General features: G+C 34.2%; 2 protein-coding genes across 4 annotated transcripts in view; one reads left to right on the plus strand and one right to left on the minus strand.

Moving 5' to 3' along the window:
- Positions 1 to 9371, minus strand: part of LOC135125424 (nose resistant to fluoxetine protein 6-like) — a 102432-nt gene extending 93061 nt beyond the window's left edge. Inside the window, exon 1 of the mRNA XM_064051043.1 lies at positions 9231 to 9371. The gene's annotated coding sequence lies outside the window, so the exon portion shown is untranslated. The remainder of the gene's footprint in view (positions 1 to 9230) is intronic.
- Positions 1155 to 18233, plus strand: LOC135125430 (uncharacterized). Of its 3 annotated transcripts, none has more exons than XM_064051054.1 (6): positions 1155 to 1466; positions 10550 to 10686; positions 16244 to 16642; positions 17428 to 17655; positions 17702 to 17869; positions 17917 to 18233. In XM_064051054.1, exons 1-6 carry the CDS (start codon positions 1170 to 1172, stop codon positions 18188 to 18190), a joined length of 1503 nt encoding a protein of 500 aa, XP_063907124.1. In that variant the 5' UTR covers positions 1155 to 1169; the 3' UTR covers positions 18191 to 18233. The 3 variants fall into 3 exon arrangements, with proteins under 3 accessions (XP_063907124.1, XP_063907132.1, XP_063907141.1); XM_064051062.1 differs by lacking the exon at positions 1155 to 1466 and adding an exon at positions 9386 to 9489; XM_064051071.1 differs by lacking the exon at positions 1155 to 1466 and adding an exon at positions 10404 to 10495.
- The last annotated feature ends 86 nt before the right edge of the window (positions 18234 to 18319 follow it).

The raw sequence follows: 18319 nt of genomic DNA on the forward strand, positions 1-18319 counted from the left end.
ATTTTTTCAGAATTTTTAGACGACTTTTTTAAAAGTGAAATTTGTTCAATGGTCCCCCCTTCTTCAAATTTCGGCCAAAATTTGACATTTTCGAAACTGAACTGAATACATTTTCTTGTAGATTTGAAACTCTAAAACTCACTTCCGGCCTTGTTTCTCTGATAGCAGCACCCGTTTTTCCAGAATCGACCATCGAAAAATCGAAAATTTAGAGATTTTCATAAATTCGCATTTCATGTCGATTTTTTCGAAAAGCTGTCTTTACATTATCTCTTTTCTAAAATCGTAAAATCAATAATAATTTAGATCACAAAAATTGGTATGTGTTAATGGCTCGCAACCAACAATACACGTAGTAAAATTTTTATTCATTCAGGTTCATTCCCTTTGTTTTAACAGTTTTCACAGTATTAAGTCTTTAAAACCAAGCAAAAGTGAAAAAATGGATAAATATCAACTTATCCTGAACATGTATCCTGAATATGAAATAATTTTAGATGGTTCGCACATGAAGGGTCATATCTACAAATTCTTCTAACTATAATTAATAAAAATAATTAGTGCACATTGAAAGAGTCCACAATATCATTTATGTAAATAGTAAAAGTAAAAGAGTACTACATAAAATTAAAGGGTCTAAAACCCGTATATTAAACGGACTGAGAAAGATAAAGAACATCACTAAAGTACGGTACAAAAAACTTAAATATTAAATAAGTAAGGTAACATAGGTGTTTAAAATTAAAATATATATTTTTTAAATTATTGATGGGACGAATTCAGAATCCAGATTATCTTTCAAAAAATCCCCAATACACAAATGACTGACAAAAGGGGCCGACTTTTCCGTACCATAGAAGCTTAGAAACGTCGCTCGCAAAGCAAAAATGTCACTTTGAAATTGAAAAGTAATAAATCTTTCAAATATCTTTGGGAGAATAAACCCGATATAATTTAAACCGCAAAAAACGTAAATTTAAACATCAAAGAACCCAAAACACGCGCCAGAAAACCCCACCTAAAAAAATAAAATCTTTTTCACCCACAATGCAAAAATCCTAGTTTCCCCATCCAGCCTTCCCGCTCCTCGCTAAAAATAGCGCGAAATTCGTGTCGCAGCGATGATTTTTTACTGGTAAAATAACCATCCCGCGAAATGTGAGTAAATTATGAGTGGGGACTTGCGACTCTTCTTAAGCCCGACTCAGTCGATTCGTGGCGACGAGCAGCACTCCGCTCGAAAATCCCACACCATGTCCGTGGCGCGAATGTCGAAAATGCCCTTCGAAGTGAACAACAACTCCCCGGAACTTTTTCAGGCCTCCTTCAAGCGCAACCGGAACGAGTCCGTAGTGTCCGTGTCGAGTGCCTCCAGTTGCCATTCGGACTCGAGCGAAGACGTCGAGGGCTTATCGCGAAAGTCATCCACGGCGCAAGAATTAACACAAAAGGATAATGCGGTCGAGGTGAGGAGATTACATCTTCGAAGGGTCAGCCCATTGTCGGGCATTTTTTCGGCTTTTGTTCGGCGGAATTGCGGGGGATGGGCGATGTTGAGCTGCTTCAACAATAACTTTGCGTTATTGCTTAGCCATTGTGTTTAATGAAAAGGGTCAAGCGATGTGAACCGGCTGTTTTGCATTGGGAATGCTGCTAGTATGTGCTTTGATTGACCAAAGTCATGATTAATTCACTAATTATTCGACTATTATTAATGTTATCTGTTCGGTTGGAGAATACTTGGAAAGTTGGTCAAAACTAGTCGATACCGACCGCGCTCACAGGAACTGAGAACGAAAACCAGGAAGTTTTGATCTGTAATTGCGGGAAGATAAACTACTGCATGTTTAAATTAAAAACACCAATTTTTGAAGCTCAAGGATATATATATGAAAGTGCGCAAGGGTCCGTTCTAGGTGCATCATTATTTTTATTGTTTGTCAGTGACTTTCAACTTTCGGAAATTATTTTTTTTAAATCATAACACACCAGTTATGTAATAATTGATTTTATATTTGCGGCACACAGATTAATTTTTGCGGTGACAAATGTTTTAACTAGTTTTGATTATATTACCACAAACGCTAAATTGTGCACCACTGATTAAATTAAACATATAACAAACCATATCCGATTATTGTCGGACAAAACACAATTTTAATGTGGGTAAACAATTTAATTTTAAAGTGTATACTGTAGCATTAATTAAACAATTGTGTTACCAGAATTTGAATTAAGCTTCTATTTTTTCTGTCGTTTTATTCCATTTTTTTTTTTAAGATTATCGTATAGACCTAAAGTGCGTAGGTATCCTCTGCAAATAACTGATGACGTCATCTCAAAAAATTCTAAAATCGGTGTGACTCACAATCATATTAGCGATATATTTAATTGGCACCAAAAAAGTGTCTCTAGAAAATTCATACTATCAAACCATAAATAAGTGAAGTGTTTGAAAATATATCCGGTCGTTAATTATTTTAGAGAGCGTTATACAATATTTCTGAATTTTATTGCCCGGTCACTAGAACATTGTTTCTTTCGTCATTCACAGTGGCTTTCCCTCGTGATTTAAATGTTTCATTTTTGTTTACGTTTGGCAACTAATAGTAACCCAAATTTAGTCCAATAATTAAAAAATGTTTATCGAAAAGTCATACTCGTCGTCGTAAATTTCCTACAATGATGTTTACCAAATTTTCCCAAAAGCAATCAGCTAGTGTTAAAGACGGTTCCAAAGTATAACGTCGGCGTGCGCGCACTCTGAAAATTTGTGGTAAAACTGTATTTAAATGAGTCGAATTTAGTCCGTTTTGCACCGAATAGGTGAGATTTGAACAGACACGGTTTTGATAAAAACAGAAAAGGTGTTGGAGGAATCGATACATTTCGGATAGTTGGTGTTAAAACTGATTTTAGTGATATAAAAGTTGGATGAAAGAGCCAACTGTAAGTATGCATATTTTTTTAAGAGCTAATTTTGTTAGGAGTTTTAAGAACACTGTTTTGGTTTTTTTTTTTTCATCTGAAAATTACATTTGTACAAAACGCAGCACTGAACAGTTCGAGGATTTAAAAATTTTCGGTTTGTTTTTTCTATTAAAAAAATGTACTACTTTTCTGGAAAAAATGTATATCGAAGAAATGAGATCGAAGCCAACTTTTGAGGGTCGAAATCTACAAGAAAATATCTGGTGAAAATTGTCAAAAATGTAGGAAATTTTCATTTTTGAAAAATTTTACTTGCGAAAAAATATTCGGTTTGAACATATGTATTTTTTTAAACCCAAAAAATTGTGAAAAAATTAGGAGCTATCAAAGAAATGAGACCGACATTAGCTTCTAGAGGTCGAAAGCTATTGGAAAATGTTTTCAGTCAAAAGCTGTCCGAAATTTTCATTTTTGAAAAGTTTTGCTTTAGAAAAAGTTGCCAAAAATTCTGAAAAAAACTCTAAGATATAATTTTGTCGCGTTGATTAAAAAACGTTTTTCTGCTGCCGGTACAAGATTTAAAAATATTCGGTTTAATTTTTTTTTAATCCAAAACATTGGAATACTGCAGTGGGCGATTTTGGAAAAATACTAGGAGCTATCGAACAAATGAGACCGAAACCAACTTCTGGAGGTCGAAATCTATAAGAAAATGTCTTCAGTTAAATTTTGAAATTTGTCAAAAATTGTGGGAAATTTTCACTTTTGAAAAATTTGCTTTCGAAAAAGTTGTCAAAAAAATTCCCAAAAATTCTGGGGTACAGACTTTGTCGTCCTGATTCCTAAAATATTGCGTTTTTACGTTTCCTATGCGAGATTAGAAATATTCGGTTTTAACAAAATATATTTTTTTTTTAAATCCAAAAAATTGCAATACTTCAGTGAGCAATTTTGGAAAGATGTTTGGACCTACCGAAAACATGAGGCCGAAACCAAATTCTGGAGGTCTAAATCTATAAGAAAATGTCTTCAATTAAATTTTGAAAATTGTCAAAAATTGTAAGAAATTTTCATTTTTGAAAAATTTTACTTGCGACAAAATTGCCAAAAAAATCTAGGACATAGATTTTGTCGTCCTCATTCTATTTTTGTGACGTATTTTCGGTGCGAGATTTAAAAATTTTCGGTTTGAAAATATGTATGTATATATTTTTGTAAATCCAAAAAATTGTGAAAAAATTAAGAGCTATCGAAGAAATGAGACCGAAATTAACTTCTAGAGGTCGAAAGCTGTAGGAAAATGTCTTCAGTTAAATTTGAAAATTGTCAAAAGTTGTCCGAAATTTTCATTTTTGAAAAATTTTGCTTCAGAAAACGTTCTCAAAAGTTCTCAAAAAATTCTAGGATCTAAATTTTGGTGTACTGATTCAAAAAACGTTTTTCTGGTGCCGGTACAAGATTTAAAAATAGTCGGTTTATTTTTTTTTAATTGGAATACTTCAGTGGGCGATTTTGGAAAGATGTTTGGACCTACCGAAAACATGAGGCCGAAACCAACTTCTGCAGGTCGAAATCTATAAGAAAATGTCTTCAGTTAAATTTTGAAAATTGTCAAAAATTGTAGGAAATTTTAATTTTTGAAAAATTTTACTTGCGAAAAAATTGCCAAAAAAATCTAGAATATAGATTTTGTCGTCCTCATTCTATTTTTATGATGTACTTTTTGTGCGAGATTTAAAAATTTTCGGTTTGAAAATATGTATGTATATATTTTTGTAAATCCAAAAAATTGTGAAAAAATTAAGAACTATCGAAGAAATGAGACGGAAATTCACTTCTAGAGGTCGAAAGCTATAGGAAAATGTCTTCAGTTAAATTTGAAAATTGTCAAAAGTTGTCCTAAATTTTCATTTTTGAAAAATTTTGCTTCAGAAAAAGTTCTCAAAAAATTCTAGGATCTAAATTTTGGTGTACTGATTCAAAAAACGTTTTTCTGGTGCCGGTACAAGATTTAAAAGTAGTCGGTTTATTTTTTTTAAATTGGAATACTTCAGTGGGCGATCTTCTGGAGTTTGAAATCTATAAGAAAATGTGTTCAGTTAAATTTTGAAATTTGTCAGAAATTTTCATTTTTGAAAAATTTTGCTTTTGAAAAAGTTGTCAAAAATATCCCCAAAAATTCTGGGGTACAAACATTGTCATCCTGATTCCTAAAATATTGCGTTTTTATGCTTCCGATGCGAGATTAGAAATATTCGGTTTGAAGAAATATATTTTTTTTAAATCCAAAAAAATTGCAATACTTTAGTGAGCAATTTTGGAAAGAGGTTTGGAGCTATTGAAAACATGAGGCCGAAATTAACTTCTGAGGGCCGAAATCTATAGGAGAATGTCTTCGATTAAAATTTGAAATTTGTCAAAAATTGTAAGAAATTTTCAATTTTGAAAAATTTTGCTTTCGAAAAAGTTGTCAAAATAATCCGCAAAAATTCTGGGGTACAGACTTATTTGTCATCCTGATTTCTAAAATATTGCGTTTTTATGCTCCCGGTGCTAGGTTTAAAAATATTCTGTTTGAAAATATATATTTTTTTTAAATCCAAAAAATTGCAATACTTCATTGGGCGATTGTAGAAAAATTAGGAACTTTCGAAGAAATGAAACCAAAACAAAGTTCTTAAGGTCGAAATCTATTAAAAAAATGTCGTTAGTTAAATTTGAAAATTGTCAAAAATTATCCGAAATTTTCATTTTGCTTAAGAAAAAGTTGCCAAAGATTCTCAAAAAAACCTGGGATTTAAATTTTGTCGTACTGATTTAAAAAACATTTTTATTCTGTTGGTACAAGATTTAAAAATAGATAGTCGGTTTAAATTTTTTTTTTGATCCAAAAATTTGCAATACTTTGGTGGGCGATTTTGGAAAAATGGTAAGAGCGACGGAAAAAATGACGCCGAAACCAACTGCTGGAGGTCGAAATCTATAACAAAATGTCTTTGGTTAAATTGTGAAAATTGTCAAAAATTGTCCGAAATTTTCATTTTTGAAAAATTTATCCTGATTCCCAAAATATTGCGTTTTTACGTTCCCGGTGCAAGTTTTAAAAATAATCGGCTTGATTTTTTTTTTATTCAAAAATTGCAATACTTCAGTGTGCGATTCTGGAAAAATGCTGGAGCCATCGAAGAAATGAAGCCGAAACCAACTCTGGAGATCGAAATCTACACAAAAATGTCTTTGGAAAAATTTGGAAAATTTTGAAAATCGAAAAAGTTGCCAAAAAAATTCCAAAAAAATCTGGGATATAGATTTTGTTGTCCTGATTCATAAAATATTGTGTTTTATGCGCCCGGTGCAAGGTTTAAAAACATTCAGTTTTAAAATATACTTTTTTAATCCAAAAAATTACAATATTTCAGTGGGCGAAAGATGTTTCGAGCTATCGAAAAAATGAGGCAAAAACTAACTTCTGGAGGTCGAAATCTATAAGAAAATGTCTTTGATTATATTTAAAAAATTGTCAAAAATTGTAGGAAATTTTAATTTTGCAAAATTTTACTTCTGAAAAAATTGCCAAAAAAATCTAGGATATATATTTTGTCGTTCTAATTCTAAAAATATAATATTTTTATGTGCGAGATGTACAAATATTCGGTTTAAAAATACATACATATTTTTTTTAATCCAAAAAATTGCAATACTTCAGTGGGGGGATTCTAGAAAAATTAGGAGCTATAGAAGAAATGAAACCGAAACTAACTTCTGGAGGTCGAAATATAAAAAAATCCTTAATTAAATTTGAAAATTGTTAAAAATTATCCGAAATTTTCATTTTACTTTGGAAAAAGTTGCCAAAGATTCTAAAATTTTGGGATTTAAATATTGTCATACTGATTCAAAAACGTTTTTATTCTCCTGATAGAAGATTTAAAAATGGCCGGTTTCATTTTTTTTAATCCAAAAAATTGCAGTACTTCAGTGCCCGATTTTGGAAAAATGCTAGGAGCTATCGAAAACATAAAGCTGAAACCAACTTTTGTAGGTCGAAATCTATAAGAAAATGTCTTTAGTTAAATTTTGAAAATTGTCAAAAGTTTTCATTTTTGAAGTTCAAGATTTACAAATATTCGGTTTTAATTTTTTTTTAATCCAAAAAATGGCAGTACTTCATTCGGCGATTCTAGAAATGTATTTGAAGATATCGCAAAAATGAGACTAAAACTAACTTCTGGACGTTGAAATCTATAAGAAAATACTCTTGGTTAAATTTTGAAAATTGTTCGAAATTTTCATTTTTGAAAAATGTTGCTTCTGAAAAAGTTGACAAAGAATTACCAAAAAAATCTGGGGGTACAAATCTTGTCCTGATTCCTAAAATACTGCATTTTTATGCTACCGGTGCATGATTTAAAAATATTCGGTTTGAAAAGATATTTTTTTTAAATCCAAAAAATTGCAATACGTCAGTAGGCGATTCTGGAAAGATGTTTGAAGCTATCGAAGAAATGAAGCTGAAACTAACTTCTGGAGGTCGAAATCTATAATAAAATGTCTTCAGTTAAATTTTGTAAATTGTGAAAAACTTTCCGAAATTGTTCGAAATTTTCATTTTTGAAAAATTTTGCTTTCGAAAAAGTTGCCCAAAAAAATCCCAAAAACTTCTGGGGTAGAGTTTTGTCGTCCTGATTCCCAAAATATGCGTTTTTATGCTCCCAATGTAAAATATTCGGTTTGAAAATATATATTTTTTTAATCCAAAAAATTGCAATACTTCAGTGGACGATTCTGGAAAGATGTTTTGGGCTATGGAAAAAATGAGGCCAAAACTAACTTCTGGAGATTGAAATGTACCAGAAAATATCGTTTGTTAAGTTTTTAAAATTGTCAAAAATTGTCCGAAATTTTCATTTTTTTAAATTTTGTTTTCGAAAAAGTTGCCAAAAAATTTGTATTGTCGTCTATGATGCTCCCGGTGCAAGTTTTAAAAATATTCAATTTAATTTTTTTTTATTTTATCGAAAAATTACAATACTTCGGTGGACGATTCGGGAAAATTGTTTGGAACTATGGAAGAAATGAGACCGCAACTAACTTCTGGATGTCGAAATCTACACGAAAATGACTTCGAAAATTGTCGAAAATTGGCCGACCGAAATTTTCATACTGAAAAATTTCGCTTTCAAAAAAGTTGCCAAAAAATTTCAAGAAATTCTGTGATATAGATTTCGTCCTTCTGATTCTACAAGATTGAAAGTTATTCGGTATGAAAATATACATCTTTTTTATCAAAAATTTGTAATACGAAGAGATGAGGCCGAAACTAACTTAATAAAACAAAAGTATTCAGATAAATTTCGAAAATTGTCAAAAATTCGCTGAAATTTTCACTGAAAAGTTATGTAAAAATTTTGCTTGTGAAAAAATTAAGAAAAATTCCGAAAAAAATCTGGAATATTGATTTAGTTGTGCTGGTGCCATCGATGCATATTCTAGTTCTATCAATACAGAAATTGAATTTCGAAAAAAATCCTATTATATTAATTAAAAGCTTTTTTATGTAAAAAAATCATTGAATCACTTTCGAAAAATTGTCGCATTTCTGAACTTTTTATAGCCTGAGTCCCGTGATTAAAATAGGTGCAGGTTTCTACGAATAGAAAACAAATACTGCTCGAGAGCTGTATTTTTCAAAATAAAACCTGACATGTTTTAAACAAAGTACAAAACATTACATGCGTAAAACTTTAAAAACAAAGTAAACAAACAACAAAACCTGAACTTTCAACTCAACTAAATTACCTCCTATTGACAAACATGCTAAATCATCACCAATTTAATTTAACAACATTAACACATCTCTCCTGATTAACGCCAAGACCAGAAACCCATCTCTCTCCGACGAAACCGATACCCACTCCAAGAAAACCGACACTTTTGACCACTGACTCCAATAAAAATTCGCACATTTATCTTCCTCGACTTTATGAATGCGATTTGAGCCGAGATATTTCCAAACGAAATTTCCTCATCGTCCACACCACCTTTGATCCGCACAAGTACACTCCTTTGTGTTTTTCACGGAAACTCCTGAAAAACCCAAAAGTCAGAAATTCGCGTTTTATGTCAGCGGCCTGATTAGACGGCAGTCTTTAGCGTGCACGAGTTCATTGCTCGTTAATTTCAATTCATTTGCGTTGTGGTTAAGCGACATTTCGGTATTTCCTAGAATCAAATTTGGGCATTGTTTGTATTGCGCAAACGGAATTCGGAAATTGCTTCTTAAAATACAAAACGCTTACTTTAGTGGGTTTCCAAAAGTAGCTTCGGAAAAATTGCATGGGTGCTAGCAGAGAATGCGGTGTAATAAAGGTCACAATCGCGAGGAACAAACGTCTTGAGACAGTTTCTCATGCAATAATTATAAACAATGAACGGTTCGTGTTTTCTCTCAGATTAGTAATTCCGACCTCTGCTGATAAGAGACGACACGTGGCTTAACTAGTTCTTCGTTAATGTGCAATGATAGGATTTTATTGTCGGATCAGGGTTATAGTATTGGTAAGTTTCGAATAAAAATGTACATAAAAATAAACGACCGTATTTGTTTGTATGAAAAATTTTTCAATAACAGAGGGAGGTCAAGTTTAATTAACAATAATTTGACTTGTGCGATGGAGATATTATGAGACCTATTAACACTGTTTACTACTTTTCTTGCAAATACTTTGGCTAATTACAACATTATATTTCTATTACAGGCGGCTTTATGAGGTTTGGTTGGAAAGCGGCTCGATTAAGAACTTAATACGATTTGAATGATCCGACCAGGAATTCGCAACGGGTATTGTTTAGACTTTTTTTGTTACCAAGCGATTGTTTGAAACCTATTTTGACATAATTATGCGGAATTTTATCGCGGAATTACGCTTTTCCCGACTTCGTTTTATTATTATATGAATTTTACGGCGCTTTAAACTGCAACTTTGATAAAAAATAAAGTACGGTTCGCAATAACGCGCAATAAATAAAAGTAAGCACTGCTTACACGCCCAACAATCCATATTTCAGGTGTCCACGTTTCCTTCGACGTAGATCGCCTGTGATAGCTCGGCCAGGAATTTTCATATTTTTAACACGCGTTGGCTTGAGAATATTTAGAAAATAATCAAGAATCCTGTAATCTGGAAGCCGTCTTGCTTATTTATGTAAAAAGATCTGTTTAAATAATTTCATATAAGAAACCATAACGCAAACAAACCTTCACATTACATCTCGACTGTTTTTGTTTAAAGATAAGCAAAACAGATCCATTATAATACCGTAAAAAATGTGTCTATGCAACGATCCATCACAAAATCTCATCCAACACCAAGATGAATTCTCTGCGATAAATCGATGTCCCAGTTCGGGGAAATTCCGGCCTTTTCCGCCACCCATCACTTTTCTATAACTTATTGCCCCTTTCCACGCCAAACCTCAGCATAAATAAACAGCCCAGAGCCTGATTAAAACATTTAGGAGAAATTATTAATGGATTTGTTCCTGGCAAATGAACAGGAACGAGGTTTGCTGTGGTCGATTCGAGCTGCGAACTCGCTTAATAATTTCATTGTTGCAGAATGCGGACTTCAAGAGGCTCCGATCGATGTCCGATGGGGCTACCCAACGCCTCCCCAACCAGGAGCCCTTCGAGGTCTTCCCGAGCCTCCCTGACTCCGTTTTGGAAAAAATGGGACTCCTAGGGAACGGCCCCAGGTAACCACAAACGCGTCTTCGTGTAATCGCCATTTTCGGAACGAGTGCGGAAAATAACACCTTACAAGTTAGTGTGAGACTGACCATTATTTAATCTATTTAACGCTGTGAAGAAAATCGGTCACGAGCTTCTGTTGCCACTAATCATCACCGTCATATTTTAATCGCCCCCTGCGTTAAATCAGGCACGCCACTGTCTAACGTACCACTATATTCATTCATAACATAAAAACGTTTAACATATTCGAAAAATGGCAGGCCATCTCTCGTTACCAGCAATAAAATTTTATGTGGGCGTTAAAGTCCTCGCTGGCGAATTTTGGATGCTTTCGCCACCTCCACGAGTTTACGTATCTCCTTGTACAGAGTTGGCCTTAATCTGTCGTTAGCGATGACCAAATTTCGTTTGTTTGGTGGAGCTAAGGCGTTTGATGGTGTGACAGCATTGAGGAAATTGCCGGCTGATTTGCGATGTTATTGTAAGGCATTCCTAATAGCGCGTGGGTTGGAGGTACAAGAACAAAGAAAATATTTTCGGCTTGAATAAACGATGAATTTCCGCCGATTTTCTTTATATAAATCTGTGCGAGATATCGGGGAAAGCTATATTTACCGTTCTTGCGCCCAAGGTATTTTTTAAGTGTGTAGGATAATCGGGTAATGGTAGAAATTTGATAGCCTGTAATTTTGTAGACACGTTATTTTTGGTCTTAATAACTACCTGCTAAAAGTGTACCAAATTGCTACATTAATAATAGATAAGTCAATGTTCATTGCCTGAAAACTTGCGGCGACACACTTCCCACTTAAGAATTGGACTATATGCATATAACTTTCCATTTTGTGTCACAACACTGAAATAATTGCCTTTATTATGTTACGTAGTGAGGTCAGGTACTACTCGACTTATAAAGAGACTATTACAGAATAAATGATGTTCCGCGATGGGTAGTTAAGATTGGATGATTTAAATTAGCGACTTTGGTTTCCTGGCCGAGATCTGCTAAATGTTCCAGGCCGAGAACGTGAATTTATTATTTTTTACTGGGGATTTTCGAACACTAATCGAATTGTTCTGTTTATTATTCGTAATTTCAATTTTACAAATATTCGCAGACGTGGGCATTCGTTAAATGTGTTGTTATATGAGCGTGACTATAATCTAAATGTGGATCTGTCATTTAAGACACGAACTTGTGCAACTACGCTGTGTCTAGATGTTGCTTTAACACTGATTCAACTGAATGAAGACGCTGTTTTACGCCATATAAAACTTTATAAACTACAGGTATGGTTTATAGATGGCACTCGGTTTCATAACCCATCATAGAGCAAAGTTATATTGCCGAAATGATTGCACGTGGAGAACAATCTCAGTAAAGTTTCGCGGAAGTGTCTCAACAAAGTATGTAAAATGTGTGAAATTTCGAATTTTCTTCAGATATTTAGAATTTAATTTTTTTAATTTCTGAAATTTTACTCAAAAAGAGATTTTCCTTTTACAATTTCTAAGAAAAAAACCACGTCCACAATTATTCAATAAACTGATTTGCAGATTCTTCTTGAAAGTTTAGTCGTTGTAAAACAGGTTCTTCACAGAATTCTTGTAGACTGTGGGCTTCAACTGCATAGTCTTTCTAAAATTTCATGAAAGATTCACATTTTCGACACTTTTTTCATGCCTTTCTGCTCTATAGTATCCAATTCACCAACAGAATATTCCAAAAACTCCTTGGAACTGTATCAGTATATATTTTTTTTTTAAACTTTAATCCTGTACTATAACATTTCTACTCTACTGACTTCTTATACGAAAACTGTGAACAACCTGCTTAAAATGTGGTTAAATACCTATTTCTTCAGTTTAAATCCAGAAATAAACTTAAATTAAAATGTTCTAGAACTTTCCAGAGATTTCGCCACAAATCTTCTTTCTTCAGTTCTGTTCAACAGTTTTCTAGTTTCTGAACAGAAAAACCTTGAAGAATTTTCTGAAACGTTATTTTTTTCTTAGTTTTTCCTATTGTAAAATCTTGTGTCTCAATTACAGCTCTATTTCTTTCAGAAAAATTCAGTCATTGTTTCCACATTCTTTAGATTCTGAAGGCCAGATGTTGTTATCTTTTCCTATCTCCAGTTGGATTCTAATTTCACATCCGATTTTCTAATCTTCTAGAATTTCTTTCGAATTCACCCTTCACAATAATCCAAAATAATCTCTTTTTCAACTAAATTCTTCTAGGCTAGGACTTTCGTCTAATTCTATTTCTGTTCGTTCTAAAACAGAATTGTTCTAGACTGTGGGATTCAATTCTATAGTTTTTCTAAAATTTTAAGGAAGATTCACATTTTCGACCCTTTTTTTCATGCCTTTCTGCTCTACGGTATCTCAATTCACCAATAGAATATTCTAGAAACTCCTTGGAACTGTCAATTTATATTTTTTTAACTTTAATCCTGTAATAGGACATTTCTATTCTTTCTCACTATTTCATATACGAAAACTGTGAAGAACCTGCCTAAAATTTCTTCAGTTTAAATCCAGAAATAAACTTGGATTAAAATGTTCTAGAACTTTCCAGAGATTTCGCCACAAATCTTTTTTCTTCAGTTCTGTTCAACAGTTTTCTAGTTTCTGAACAGAAAAACCTTGAAGAACTTTCTGAAGCGTTATTTTTTTCCTAGCTTTTTCTATTCTAAAATTATGTGCCTCAATTACAACTCTATATCTTTCAAAAAAATTCCGTCACTGTTTCCATATTCTTTAGATTCTGAAGCCCAGATGTTGTTATCTTTTCCTATCTTCAGTTGAATTTCGTCTCAAGTTTCACTTCCGATTTTCTAATCTTCTAGAATTTTTTTCGAATTCACCCTTCACAATAATCCAGAATAACCTACCTTTCAACTAAAATCTTCTAGAACTTTCGCTAGTTTTATCTTTGTTCGTTCTAAAACAGAATTCTTCTAGACTGTGAGATACAATTCTATAGTTTTTCTAAAATTTCAAGGAAGATTCACATTTTCGACTCTTTTTTCATCCCTTTCTGCTCTATAGTATCTCAACTCATCAACAGAATATTCTAGAAACTCGTTGGAACTCTGTCTATTTCTTTTTTGTTTTTTTTTTTAACTTTAATCCTGTACTAGAACGATTCTATTCTACTTTTCTCACTACTTCATATATGAAAACTGTGAAGAACCTGTCCAAAACGTGGTCAACTACCTCTTTCTTCAGTTTAAATCAAAAATTAAACTTAAATTAAAATGTTCTAGAACTTTGCCGAGACTTCATCAGTAATTTTCTTTCTTCAATTGTGTTCAACAGACTTTTTAGTTTCTGAATAGAAAAACCTTGAAGAACTTTCTGAAACGTTATTTTTTTCCTAGCTTTTCCTATTCTAAAATTTTGTGCCTCAACTCTATATCCTTCAGAAAAATTCCGTCGTTTCCATATTCTTTAGATTCTGAAGCCCAGATGTGATCTTTTCCTATCTTCAGTTGAATTTCGTCTCAAGTTTCACTTCCGATTTTCTAATCTTCTAGAATTTTTTTCGAATTCACCCTTCACAATAATCCAAAATAACCTACCTTTCAACTAAAATCTTCTAGAACTTTCGCTAGTTTTATCTTTGTTCGTTCTAAAACAGAATTCTTCTAGACTATGAGATACAATTCTATAGTTTTTCTAAAATTTCAAGGAAGATTCACATTTTCGACTCTTTTTTCATGCCTTTCTGCTCTATAGTATCTCAATTCACCAACAGAATATTCTAGAAACTCGTTGGAACTCTGTCAATTTCTTTTGTTTTTTTTTAACTTTAATCCTGTACTAGAACGATTCTATTCTACTCTTCTCACTACTTTATATATGAAAACTGTGAAGAACCTGCCTAAAACGTGGTCAACTACCTCTTTCTTTAGTTTAAATCCAAAAATAAACTTAAATTAAAATGGTCTAAAACTTTGCCGAGACTTCAGCAGTAAGCTTCTTTCATCAATTCTGTTCAACAGTTTTCTAGTTTATGAACAGAAAAACCTTGACGAACTTTCCTAGCTTTTCCTATTGTAAAATTTTGTGTCTCATTTACGGCTCTATGTCTTTCAGAAAAATTCCGTCATTATTTCCATATTCTTTAGATTTTGAAGCCCAGATGTTGTTATCTTTTCCTATCTTCAGTTGGATTTCGTCATGAATTTCACTTCCGATTTTCTAATCTTTTAGAATTTCTTTCGAATTCGCCCTTCACAATAATCCAAAATAATCTCCTTTTAGGCTAAATCTTCTAGAACTTTCGTCTAGTTCTATCTCTGTTTGTTCTAAAACAAAATTCTTCTAGACTGTGAGCTTCAATTCTATAGTTTTCTTAAAATTTCATGGAAGATTCACATTTTCGACCCTTTTTCATGCCTTTCTGCTCTATGGTATCTCAATTCACCAACAGAATATTCTGAAACATCCTTGGAACTGTGTCAATCTTCTTTTTTAACTTTAATTCAGTACTAGAACATTTTTCTACCGTTTTCGCTTCTGATACGAAAACCTTGATGTTCACATTTTATTATCTCTTCCTATTTTCAACTGGAATTCTTCTCAAACGTCAATTTTTGTTTTCATACTTCCTTCTAGAAATTTTCACGCAATTCATTCTTCTATAACTGGATATTTCTGTTAGTCTTCGTTTTCAATCGAAATTTCTAAATCGTCATCTTCAATTTCTCAAATGTTTAAAATTTCACCACTGGATTATTCTAGAAGCCTCTATGGGTTTCGCGGACAATCTTCTAAGTCTCTCCTTTCTTCAATCATGTACAACAGTCAAAATTTTTCTCGTTTCCAAATACAGAAGCCTTGAAAAACCTTCCTAAAACGTTGAATGCTCATCTCCTTTTTCACTCTCCTGTTCTAGAATCTCTCTCAACTTCTCTCTTCAACCCCAAATTCCCCTAAACTTTAAATTTTCGAAACTGAATTCTTCTGAAATCTCTTTTTTTTTCTTGTTGCTTTTTCAAAACCAACTGACACTCTAAAATAAGGCCACTTTTTGTCCGTAATACCTGGAATGCTTCCGTTTCTCGAGCGAAGCATCACCAGAACTCGTATAAGTTCACCAGTTCCAGAGCGCTCTCGCCGTTAATAATTAAATAAAAACTGTATTATATATACATAAATATAGAAATGTGTTACATAAGGTTGTTATCCTTTCACCAGTATTTATATTTGTTGTGTTTAATTTGTAGACTTCCCCCACTCTCTCCCCTACTACTCTATACAACAACAATAATTACCCAGAGAGCCCGAACCCATAGATCTTAATTAACCATCAATTAACATCAATTTATGTAAAATTCGTCCACCAAGCCATCCCATATTACCAACTACAATATCACAGCACAGTTTAGATTTGAAACCACAAAAAACCCGTTCCCAGCGATAACAAAAGGTTGCTCCGCCATCTAATACTAACTCAACCTTGACAAAATCTCATGCAAATGTCATAATTATCTCAAAACCGACATATTCGCAAACAGCCTTGACCAAACTCCGACCTTCCTGCAGGGAACGCCTCAACGAAGAAGAACTCGAGCAGAAATTCGTCGCCCTATCTCTGGCTTTCACCATAGACGCAGCTACCATCAAAGACAGATGCGAACGACAACGACGATACAGGGACCAAACCGAAAACAACCTGGACGCAGAAATCGAAAAGCTCATCCAGAAGGCCAACAGGATGCAGTCTCTGTGCATAGATGCCGAAACCACCGAGCTGCTTTCGGCCCTCCTGGGCCAGATCGACATAGTGATGAAGGCGTCCGCACACGCCACCATCTCCTCGGAGCGCTACGGAGCGGTCCAGCACGAAAATCGGATATCGGAGTCGGTGCATGTGATGATCAATCATGTGAATCTTCTTAAGCAACAAAGGGACTCGGCGAGGCGCCAGCTACAGTACACGAAGTAAGTTTTGGGGAATTTTTAACTGGTTGTAAAGTTGGGTTTAATGGGCAGTAAAGTAGCACCTGGTGGTTTATCGCTTGGCAGTCGTTAGAGCGCTTTTATGTATTTTCTAGCTTATCAGTGCACGAAGGGGGGCTGAAATTTTATTGCTTACACAAAAAACTACAAACAATAGCATTATACAGAGTTTCTATAAATTATTGTCGTGTCAAAGCAGGCGTTGACGTTTGCCGCCTTGTCGAAACAGGAATTATAAAAGAAACGTCAAAGTGACGTCGCAGAGTAATAGTCGGATTTGTGTAAGGGTGAGCGGCAAATTTTAACGGTGACAATTATTCATAGACTCTCCATACTTGCAGTTCAACTATTTTTTTTCAGAAAAAACCTCAACTACTTTAAGTTTTGTCACAGGAGGACAAGAATACTGTTTAGAGATTTGCGACTATTTTTCATTCGTAATCATTGTTACGAAACCAGACGCTTGTTTAGGCTATCGCTTATTTTTCTGAAGTGTACAAACATGAACATAATAAATGCGCGACAAAAATTCAAGCCTCATATCAGACTCAGAACCGAAAAAAATAAATCACCTCATTAAGCCGCTAATCTGTATCCTGGTTCCCAAAATGCCCCGTTATCGCATAGCTCGGGTCCATCGCTTTATCGGTTCATTGACAAGCCATAAAATATGGGATCATTTCCGATAATAAAAAATCATAACACACAAACATTCATAAATAGATTACATCTGCCAATTGCGAAATGATTGTATGAGCTAATTTTAGGCGGGTCCTGCAGAATACGAATTCTCCAGAGACGGCTCCAGCCCAGAAACAAATAGCCGCCACCCCCAACGGTCGGGTGATTACAAAAAGACGGGCAAGCATTGCAACAATTTCTCGACCTATCGAACTCTCTAAAAATCCCGACGCTCGTAAAATAACGAGGAGAACTTCGGATTTGTCGTTGCGGGCTAGCTCCTTGGCGCGCAATTCTAGACCTAATCGGCTAGAGTAAGTTGGTGGAACTTAACGAATTTCTAATCAGTCCCAATTTCAGACTTGGTGTAGATCTAGTCAAGATCAAAGAAGGCATGGTGGAAAGTGAGCCAGTGTTGCACGAACCGGAACAAAATAGTGATAATGAGTCTAATCAAAACGAAGATAATTCTAGTCCGGAAGACAGTATGGTTTCGGTTGACGCTAACCTCGGACCGCTCACTTTAAGGTGAAGGTTGGGTGAAATCGTCGCCAAAGTTCACTGTGTTGTTGCAGGCAGAGACTCGTGCGGAGGTTTAAGAGGTTGCGGAAGAACGTGGAAGAGCGATACGATGAGTGGACGAATGACGGCACGATTCACGAGATTTGTTGCTTCTGCGCCCTTATGTGCTTCTCGATTAGTGTGATAATATTGGCGAATGTACTGCTAGAGGTTGAATTTGCGAAGCGCGGGTTGGCACCGTCGAGTTTTTTTTGGCACTGGGGTGGCCACCATGGGAACACGCAAGCGCCCAAACGAATATACCACGGAGCGATCACTACGACTTAATTTATTGCTTGAAACTTAATTTAATAAAAAGCATAAATATGGAGAGACATTTTATTTATTTTTAACCCTATAACCTATAACCCGCTGTGACATAACCTCACACCTTGCACACGTTTCGGAACGTACTCC

The sequence above is a fragment of the Zophobas morio genome, unplaced genomic scaffold (genome assembly GCF_036711695.1).
Source record: "Zophobas morio isolate AGI-343-1 ecotype UQ-CSIRO unplaced genomic scaffold, CSIRO_AGI_Zmor_V1 ptg000002l, whole genome shotgun sequence".
Taxonomy (NCBI): Eukaryota; Metazoa; Arthropoda; class Insecta; order Coleoptera; family Tenebrionidae; genus Zophobas; species Zophobas morio.